General features: G+C 38.0%; 1 protein-coding gene across 1 annotated transcript; it reads left to right on the top strand.

The window, feature by feature from the left end:
• The first annotated feature begins 1,386 nt into the window (after positions 1-1,386).
• LOC122989298 (MAU2 chromatid cohesion factor homolog) lies at positions 1,387-9,877 on the top strand. The gene is made up of 18 exons (XM_044362087.1): positions 1,387-1,661; positions 1,979-2,062; positions 2,649-2,744; positions 2,994-3,088; positions 3,458-3,485; positions 3,664-3,819; positions 4,026-4,172; positions 4,567-4,657; positions 4,814-4,917; positions 5,111-5,188; positions 5,703-5,768; positions 5,888-5,971; positions 6,459-6,508; positions 6,634-6,711; positions 6,803-6,914; positions 7,948-8,038; positions 8,225-8,352; positions 8,535-9,877. Exons 1-18 carry the CDS (start codon positions 1,428-1,430, stop codon positions 8,607-8,609), a joined length of 1,797 nt encoding a protein of 598 aa, XP_044218022.1. The 5' UTR covers positions 1,387-1,427; the 3' UTR covers positions 8,610-9,877.
• The last annotated feature ends 881 nt before the right edge of the window (positions 9,878-10,758 follow it).

The following is a 10,758-nucleotide window of genomic DNA, read 5'->3' as shown; positions in this document are numbered from 1 at the left end:
GTCCACTAGGTCCTTTTAGTAGCTGTTCTGAAACTTTCAGTCATATCATATGATCTTTACCAGCAGATTTCCCTGTTGTCATCAAATTGTAGTTTAGATCTTAAATTTCCATTTTTTGTGCACTTTAAGGACCTCTCATCCATTTAAGAGCTTGTGTTTCATTTTTGTCAAGTAAAGTAGGTTTATGGCAGCAACTAATAATATTTTTTTTTATTATTGATTAATCTGTCAATGTTTTTTCCCTATAAATTGGAAATGGAAAAAACCCCATATAATATATTACAATTTTCTAGAAATAACATCTTTAAATTGCTTGTCAGTCCAACCAACAGTAGCAAATCATCATTTTAGAAGCTGGAACAAGAGACAGTTGGCATTTTTGTTAAGAAACGACAAACAATTAAGATGTTTTGTTCTCAATTAAGGGATCTATTAATTGACTAACCAGTTTAGCCCTAGGTTTAATAAAGTAAAATTATTAATTTTCTAGAATAATCCTTTTCAGAGTGTTAAATAAATAACTGTACATTAACATTTAAGAGGTACTTCTGATAGTGATGTTATGGGTGGCCCATGTAGTCCATATGGTCAGCTAAAATACATATTGGGTTTATTCTATATTTTGCATGGAAAACCTTACAATATTTCTCTCTGAAACACAATAATAATCTGAAAATATCTAAAATATCTGCAGCACCTGAGGAAATGTGTTTATTTGTGCATTGATGTTTTTATACACCCACTATATATATATATAAAATAATGTTGCTGTTTTTTTACCACTTAATAAATTTCTCAGCACTCTGTCCTCTCTTCATTTCTTTACTCTATTTGTATCCTGTTTACAGTTCACAGAAACAGTTTCACCTGTACATAGTCATTCCTTGCGTATATTTCTGAAGATTGTTGTGTTGATATTCTGTATAAGTAGGGCTACATTGAGAGCCATAAACCAGGGTCAAATTCCTTGTATGCGTAAACATACTTGACCTATAAAGATGATTCTGATTCTGATATGTACTATTTATGTAAAATAATTCTAACTAGTACAAAATCTTTTATTAATATAGATCAGTGGTTCTTAAAGTGGGGTTGGGAACCCCCAGGGGTCCTTGAGGGGGTTGCAGGGGCTGGGGTCCCCAGCAAAAAGGGGAATCATTTATTTTCACTATAATTTCATCCATAAGTAACACAGTGACAGAATGTATGACTATACACGACGTGACGTGAAAAAGTTTGAGAACCAGAATTAGATAACAACTGTTAGTCATACATGACTAAATGTTCACTAAAAAGAATAAAATCAAACTAAAAGGGTGAATTGGGGGGGTTAGACGCTGTGACTGTGGGTTCTACATGACCGAACCTGGCAACCCGGGAGTCTGGCCATAGCGCTGAAAAACCAAAACTTGTTGTTGTCGGGGAAAATGGCGTCAAACGTAGAGGCCCCGGAGCGTTGGTACCTCGCCCTACTCGGCTTTGCGGAGCATTTCCGAACCTCAAGTCCGCCCAAAATCCGCCTCTGTGTGCACTGTCTACAAGCCGTGTTTCAGTTTAAGCCTCCGCAGAGGATCGAGGCCCGGACACATCTTCAGCTGGGCTCGGTTCTCTACCACCACACCAAGAACAGCGAGCTGGCCCGCAGCCACCTGGAGAAAGCGGTGAGGGACGTTTGATCTGGGAAAGAGCGGGGATGCAGCGGAGACCGGGGCGGGTGTAGGCCACAGCCAGCGAAAACAGCGATAGACTTTAAATAGCTGTTCCTTTTAAATTGGTAACATTTAGAAAGAAGTAAAAATTTAAGATTAGTTATTGTTTCATTTAGTCGATCGTTTAATTACATATTGGTCCCCAGTCGGCCGCTTTCGTTCTTTCTCTGTTGGCCGAGTAAGCCGCTGTACGGGATTATTATAGGTCCAAATGATAGCAAACACCGTCAGTACAACCCCGCTAACATCTTGTTTGATCTGTTTTGCAGTGGTTTATATCTCAACAAGTCCCCCAGTTTGAAGATGTCAAATTTGAGGCTGCCAGCATTTTGTCAGAACTCTTTTGCCAACAGGTAAGACCATGTTAGGCGAACATTTTAAGTAATTTAAAATGCTTTTTGTGAGGTGGAAGTAACGTCAGTCTAACTAATAGGGCTGGGCAGTATATCGATATTGTGATATGAGACTAGATAGATATTTTTTTTTTACATTTTAATAGTGTGATATTGCATAAGTGTCTTCTTTTCTTGTTTGTAAAGTTGCATTACAGAGCAGTGATGTAATTTTCTGAATTTACTAGACCGTTCTACCTGTTTTATTATTTGCTTTTATCCCCTTAGTCATTATATGCACATTATTGATGTTTATTTATCAAAAATCTCATGTACATATTTTGTGAAAGCACCAATAGCCATCCCTACAATATTGTGGCAATATCGATATTGAGGTATTTGGTTACAAATATTGTGATATTTGATTTTGTCCATATTGCTCAACCCTACTAACTAACCCATTCATTCATCATCTCATAAGTGACATTGACAAAATTTTGTGGTGAATTTCATGTTTCCTTTTTTTTTTTTCATTCGAGCAGTACTGGTTGCACAATTGTATTTACTATTGACCATTAACTATTGATCTTCTTCATCAATTTTCAAGAATTTGGTGGACTCTGCAAAACCCCTTCTGCGCAAGGCCATCCAGATTTCTCAACAAACACCATACTGGCACTGCAGATTGTTGTTCCAGTTGGCGGTATGTGTCATAGAAGTACACTATTTGACACGCTCAAGTCATTTTCATGCTGACCCAACAGAGTTGAAATGGGAACAGACTCGTAATAGTCTTAAAGACACTTTGGTAGCCAATTTTAATCTTGAGCGCAGTTTACTCACACACACACAGTGTTTTTTATGTTTCCCATGAGATTTTACTATAATCTAGATCTTGTGCGCAAATAGCAGAAATTTCTCATGTGATGATGTTAATTTTCTTATTCTTCAGCAACTTCATACACTGGAGAAAGACTTGGTGTCAGCATGTGACCTGCTGGGGGTTGGAGCTGAATACGCTCGAGTGGTGGGCTCAGAATATACCAGGTACATATTTTACTTTTGACATGTTTAAAAAAACTTTGGCTACATTTTCCATACACTGTCTTTTCACTTTGGGTTTAGGCAAATTATATGATGTGTAGTGAGGGAAAGGGAAAAAAAAAAACATGAGAAAGTTCCCATTACACATAAAATAATTGTTTTTCATCGTCATTCACAGAAAAATCTTGTTACTGTTAAACTTTTGAAACTAATGCACACCTCTCTTGCGATAGACACGTTTCTCCTCTCCTGAGCACTAACATGTTCAACATGGCCTTGACACCGGTGCATCCCTGATAACAATGTAATTGTGGCACAAAGTATAAGTAAGAGTGTGGTGAAAAAGCTGACTTGATGTTTTTGCTTTTTAAGGGCGCTGTTTCTCCTCAGTAAAGGAATGGTAAGTCATTTGCTACACTTAATGTTTTAAGTGCCGTTTTATTAAAAAAAATTACAAAATAACCACTTTTATTATGTGGAAGAATAACATAACAGAAACTATAACAGTTAAAAGCTACACAACAGCAATATTACATTCTGTCACATTTTGATTTCGGTGATGTTTTCTCATCTTCTAGTTGCTGCTAATGGAGAGGAAGCTGGGAGAAGTGCATCCTCTGCTCACTCTGTGTGGAACCATTGTAGAAAACTGGCAGGGAAACCCCATCCAGAAGGAGTCCCTGAGGGTGTTCTTCCTGGTCTTACAGGTCACACACTACCTGGATGCTGGGCAGGTAGGAAATCTAGTCCGGTAGGGTTACAAAAAGTAGGACACATTTGTTCATAGGATTTAAATGACACAGTGTTTATTAGCACACAGGTAAATTGTTGATCACGATGTATGCGTACATTGAATTTTATAAAGGGAAATAGATGTTTGAGTGTATAAAAGCTTCCAGGAGCTGAGATAGGATATATTATCATATGTGTATCTCCCCAGGTGAAGAGCGTGAAGCCATGTCTGAAGCAGCTGCAGCAGTGCATCCAGACCATCTCTACACTCCACGATGATGAGATTCTGCCCAGCAACCCAGCTGACCTCTTCCACTGGCTCCCTAAGGAGCACATGTGTGTCCTTGTATATTTGGTAATGCCACTTTTCATTCTGTACCACATAAAAACTCTTACAAGTTATAATGAAAATGAAAGCAACATCAGGGCTGTCACGGTTTAGAGTTTCCATTAGAGTGTTGTGGTTCTACTGCAGTGTAGGTTGTAAAAATCCTAAAAGTCTTAAATGTCTTTTTTAATGTGCCTGTTACTCATAAAGCCTTAACAAATGACACAGTTATTGAGGCTGTTTTGATCAGCCTCATGGAAAGCTTGACACAACTGTAGTGTTGCAGAGATTCTGTGACTGTGGGAGCCCCAAACAACAACCTGCTTCCCACTAGTAGCTGTGTAATAAAACCTTTGTGCTTACAAAAGTACACATTATTTGGACTTGATTCAGTATTTAATGTATATTTGTCCTTTGACAGGTGACAGTCATGCACTCCATGCAAGCAGGCTATCTGGAGAAAGCCCAGAAGTACACAGACAAGGCTCTTATGCAACTAGAGAAACTAAAAAGTGAGTTATCTCATGTGTTCTTGTGCTTATTTTCAAGTAATATTAAACATTTTTAACTATGTAATGTGGGACTGCTGGATTTGAACTTTAAAAAACAGTTTGCAGCACTGGTTTGTGTACATTTTTTTTTTTTCATTTTTTATCTCCATATTTCAGTGTTGGACTGCAGCCCCATCCTCTCTACCTTCCAAGTCATTCTACTGGAGCACATCATCATGTGTAGACTTGTCACAGGCCACAAGGCTACTGCATTACAAGAGGTATATTGTTGCTGGATTCATGGTCATTTTAATGAGCTCTCTTCTATTTAGTATGTGGCAACATGCAAGAAAATGCAGTCCAAAGTCCAGCAGCCTCGAGAGCTCAATTTTGTAGCAGCTCAAGAAAGATGAATTTGCATACTTGAACAAGCTTGTGAAAAGTCAACATAGACACTCTGTTCTGTCCTTCCAGATCTCACAGGTGTGTCAGCTGTGCCAACAGTCGCCCAGGTTATTCACCAACCACGCTGCTCAGCTACACACGCTATTAGTGAGTATCCTCAAATTAAAATTTCTTTCTAACATTTGCATGTACAACCGTGAGTGCTCGCAGGGAAGTGAACAGGGCCACTATTGTAAACCAAGAAAAAGAAGACAGAACGTTTCACAACATGATCATAAATTCAAGCAAAGTAAATTAAGCTGCACTGAACTAAAACATTTGGTGTTTACCTGCAATGTCAACAGATCACTAGGAGAAATCTTTTTGGTTATCTGTTTTCTGTTTTACTTCCGTTGAAGAAATTGTTTGGGAACTTTGGTGACGTCACAAATGTATAACTAAGGATTTATTATAACAAAAATTTTCTTAATCAAAATACTGGTACCAAAAAAGACAAAGAAAACACCCACAGAAAAGATTTGATTTGTCAAAACACAGATATGGCTGTGAAAAGTAATAAGTAGTTACCCATTTCTGAAGCTGTCATCCTGAAGGACCTACAGTTTCTAAACACTGTAACTGGATTCCTCTAATAGTTTTTTTTTTTTCCCCCACACACCAGGGTCTGTACTGTATCTCGGTGAACTGTATGGATAACGCAGAGGCACAGTTTACCACAGCCTTGCGAGTGAGTATATGGTGATTTTTGCTGCAACTCCACAGCTATCGTGACTCTTCTCTTTTCTCCTCCGCGCAGCTGCTCTCTCCTCTCGTCTCAGACATGTTTGTTTACTGTTTGTGTTCCAGCTCACCACACACCAGGAACTTTGGACATACATTGTCACCAACTTGGCCAGTGTCTACATAAGGGAAGGAAACAGACACCAGGAGGTCAGTTAAGTAACGGGTTGCATCGTTGAATTACAACATTGAATACTGCAACGAGTGATTTCAGAATAATCACAAATAGAAAGGATGGGGGAAAATATGATTCCCTCTTGGGTTAATGTAATGGGCTTTCCCATAACGGACAGGGTCCAAGTACAGAATGACCTTATCTCATCACGTCAAAGTCAATTAACAAGATATCACTGTACAGAAATGAAAAAGTTACTGTATGTTTGTTATAATTTAGACATTGGGTGCCATTACATAGTTTGTCCACCAGAGAGCACTGACCAGTGTAAAATGTAGCACTGCATACAGTACTTTGTTAATCAAATTTAAGATATCCTTATCTTTGTGCTAAGAACACAGTCAGGTGATTAGAGTTATCCAGGATGAAAGCACATTCTTATTTTGAAATAAAGGGAACATGAGTGGACAGGCCCCTTTTTTAAAAATAACTAATATGTTTATTTTAAATTCTCTTCTCCAGCTGTACAGCCTCCTAGAGCGAATAAACCCAGACCACAACTTCCCAGTGAGGTAAGAAACGTAAGATTTTATACTGTGCAGTACAAGAAAATACATTAAAGCAATGCTTTTTTTTTTTGTCAAAAGTGCTCCGTGTCATTTACTTAACAACCACTGCTCTTTTGTTTTTGATCCAGCTCACATTGCCTCCGCGCTGCAGCATTCTACATCAGAGGGCTCCTGTCCTTCTTTCAAGGACGCTACAACGAGGCCAAGTATGACATGTCTTGAATAGTTTTATGCAAACACGCCCACAGATCCACCCTGCACCTGTGCATGTTTATATTGATATGTTTTATGTTGCAGGCGTTTCCTAAGGGAAACCCTAAAGATGTCCAATGCTGAGGATCTGAACAGACTGACCGCCTGCTCCCTGGTTCTGCTGGGCCACATCTTCTATGTACTGGGCAACCACAGAGTAAGACTAAATTAATTATATATGTTGAACAGTCACACAAACACTGACTTGACATTCACTTTGCGCTATCGGGCATCCTTTGAATTAGGTTTAACAACAGGTTTTACAGTAACTAGGTCAGCAGAGCGGTACATTGTGTCTTTTTTGATTGAAACAAGACACAATGTTCTAATTTAAAGAGAAAATGTTCTTCTCTCGTTCATCTCATTGATTGTGCACCTGAGGCCTCATTTATAAAACTGTTTACACTCAAATAATTATAAAGTAAGAACACTATATTCACTAATTTATAAAGCTGCTTATATGATCACCTAATAAATCACAACGAGGACTGGCCCATACACAGGCTGCATATCATGTCACGCTAGCTCCTACAATTAACATTATATGGTCAAAGTGGCATTTGTTGATGAACATGTAAATGAGCTTGTTATTTAGTTGGGGTTGAGGACTTTTGACCTAATTTCAAAAAATTGGGTGGCAGCATGTCACAGCAACGGAGAATGAAGCCATCTCAGGGGAGCTGGGGAAGCAATTGAGATGAGGAAGCATGTTGCTTCACATCAGCAAAGCATAGGTGAGATTGGTCAGGGTCATGGCACGGCCCCCCTTGAGAGTTGCTCGTTAATGGTGTTTCACAGCGGGAGGTGCACTGCAAGTGGCACGCATCAAGAGTCCCTTTCTTGCTTATGCTCACATAGGATGACAAAGCAAAAAGGCTGACAGAGACTGATATACTATATGAATATTTTCTGAATATTGAATGAATGATTCAATCGTTTATGGGCATCTAAAATAAGCATAGCTGCCAGCCTGCTCCTCCCTAACTGACCACAGTAGCCACAACAATCTTAAACATTGCTTTTTAAGTAATTAAAGGGTATAAATTAGTAGTTTATGCAGGGGAGTAAATTCATGTGCACTCATTTATTGGAGAGTACAAATTACCCCCAAATGATGATGAAGATTTCACCCTTAAGTTAAAAAAATGAGGACTATTTTCTGTGATGGTTTTGTTTTCTTTTCTCCTCAGGAAAGTAACAACATGGTTGTACCCGCTATGCAGCTGGCCAGCAAGATCCCTGACATGTCTGTTCAGCTCTGGTCTTCAGCACTGTTGAAAGGTAGACAATGAACTTCTTTCCTTATGTTTGGTACAATGTCATTTATGTTCTTAAACTTGTTACTTGTTAGACTTTTTTGACCTTTTTAGACTTGACCTCACATTTGAAGCACAAAAATCTCTGTGCTCAAAAAACAGGCTGTGTGGGTGAAGGGAGATTTTGACCATGTCTTTGTTGTGCTTGCAGACTTGAACAAGGCCCTTGGGAACACCATGGATGCCCATGAAGCAGCCCAGATGCACCAGAACTTCTCCCAGCAGCTGCTGCAGGACCACATCGCTGCCTGCAGCCTCCCTGAGCATAACCTCATCAGTGTATGTGAAACAACTTAGCATGTTTTTCCACGTTTACACGTCGATGCTCTCCTTTTTCACTTTTCAGTGCAATGCCATACTAGATACTAGATTCACATATAAAAATGTGTTCATTCTGTTCTGTTTTCTGTGTCTATGCTCTGTAGTGCTGCATTTACAGTGTATCTCTGTCTGTTTTTCAGTGGACTGATGGCCCTCCTCCTGTCCAGATCCAAGCCCAGAATGGCCCCACCACCAGCCTTGCAAGCCTGCTATGAGGAACCTTCTGTCTCGCATATGACAGTAGCTGGTACATTATCACATGCAACAGACTGATGCCTAAAAACCTGCTATCCAGACCACTGTAGTTGAGATTTGTAAGGATTTTAACAGGTGACTTCATTAACTTCTCAAGATTGCTTCCTGATTGTCTGCTATCACGTTTTTTAATTGTTGTAAAACAATTACAACTACTGTTGTACATGTAATTGACGCTCTGAGATGGCATGGATGCTTACTAGGCATAATAGCAGGGCTAAACTCTTGATTAGAGTAGTGAAGGATACGCAGCAACGTATACAAGGGCTTCTTTGCCTCAGATACTGAGAACCCTTCTCTACGATTGCCAGGTTTCTTTTCCATTTGTTGGAAAAACAAGGGGATAGATAGGAGGGCAGTACAAAATGTAGAAGAAATTAATTTATTCATGTTGATATTTTTGTAACTGTTGTTAAATATTTTACATCTTGCCTTTTTGTATGGATGCTGGTTTTTTTTGTTTGTTTTTTTTGTTTTTTTTTCTCATGCATGGAAGTTACTGATGTGGACTCCCTGTATAATAGTTTCTGACCTGGGTTGCTAATAATAAATTCTTGGTAGATATTTTTTGCACAAAATCCATATTAGAAAAAAAAATGGAGACCTCTTGTAATATATTTTCACAAAATAATCAGTTGAAAGGTTTCATGCCACAAATGCTAGATTGAGAATGGACTAATTGACAGCGTACATTGTTCTGGGACAATGCTCCATCAACTGTGTGCAGTTCCTCTACAGACCAGAAGATGCCTCTGTTGGGTCTGTGAATGAGCAATGTTTAACTTCTTCAGAATTTTATATCATTTGGTGGCTTTGAGGGATGCCACATACCCTTTAAAAAACACATTTAACTTATGTATTTTTTGAAGTTCCATAATATATGAATTCCTGTTGATATATTAATTTTTACAAATCGTGTCTAGACTTTTGGAGCTCACAGTAATCTTCAAATATTCAAAAAAAAAAAGAATTTATTTTGTTATCTTTTCATTTGTCTTGATAGTTCTACTAAATGGTTTTCTTTACAGTATGTTTGTATAGATTTGCCACTTGTTGAACCTTTATTGTACAGTGACATTTTATAAAGTCAATTTAGTAAAGTGTCATGAGACACTCTGTAAGGACACAGTTTAAGCTTGAGTACTAGTCATATTCTATCCAATGCCTATGTTTTTAATGCTTATGTTTTCAATAATTTTCCAATAAAAATATGATTGAAATTTTGTAATTCAGTGATTCACACATCATTTTGTAGACATGTAACTAAAATGAATTTTGTTGGATTCATTTTCAAGACTGTAAAGTGCCTAAGAGCATTGGAGACATGCTCTGTTAATAATCACGTTAACTGGATTTGCACCATCTTCAGATGGGCCGCTAATACTAGTTGCCAAAACAAACCTGGGTCGCTCATACTACTGATGACCCGCTGACGTGGTAGACCTTGCAAAACAATGGGAAAGACACAGTGAATGCCAGTAGTTATATGACACATAATTATACAGAGTAGATAATTATTAACAACTGTGGTAGTTAGGAAGTTAGTATTGAGTATGTCTTATAAGTACCCTTTAGATGGTGCTAGACTTCTTAAATTTATAAAAGCAATTGTCTTCAAATATGGTCAAATCTAATTTTTTACATCTACTACAATATATTTCACTTTATGTACATTTACTGTGAACAACATTTCCAAAGAATATACACATTAGAATTAAAAAAACACCCACAGTGTAAAAATCTATGTTACTGCAATGCACCACTACAATAACTATAGTATGCGACTTTTTTAGTGGTCAGTTCGATTGATGCCTTACAAAACAGTTTAGAAGGTGACTCTCATTAAGTGATGCAATTTCAATAATGATGGAAAAAAAAACTGTAGTTGCAACTAACTTTTTTTAGTGTGTCCAATGCTTTACACAGTCTGATCTATCGTATCGTAAAACATCAACCAACAAAAATGAATTTCATGATGTATTGTAGAAAGGTGTTAGATGTGACCCAAGAAGATGCATTCTGTTTTAGATGCATAAAACTTTTTTGAATGCTCATTGTTGCTATAAATAATGGAGTGACTGCTGCGTTCAAGAGCTTTCCACTGAATCC

This window comes from Thunnus albacares, chromosome 9 (assembly GCF_914725855.1).
Source record: "Thunnus albacares chromosome 9, fThuAlb1.1, whole genome shotgun sequence".
In the NCBI taxonomy this organism is placed as follows: Eukaryota; Metazoa; Chordata; class Actinopteri; order Scombriformes; family Scombridae; genus Thunnus; species Thunnus albacares.
This window is presented reverse-complemented; position numbering and strand designations above follow the sequence as displayed.

Excerpts from the sequence above, each read along its gene's own strand:
- LOC122989298 (XM_044362087.1), top strand. The coding sequence starts at position 1,428 with ATGGCGTCAAACGTAGAGGCCCCGGAGCGTTGGTACCTCGCCCTACTC. Across the intron at positions 2,745-2,993 it reads GATTGTTGTTCCAGTTGGCG|CAACTTCATACACTGGAGAA; the intron begins GTATGTGTCATA and ends CTTATTCTTCAG. Across the intron at positions 4,658-4,813 it reads GCAACTAGAGAAACTAAAAA|TGTTGGACTGCAGCCCCATC; the intron begins GTGAGTTATCTC and ends TCCATATTTCAG.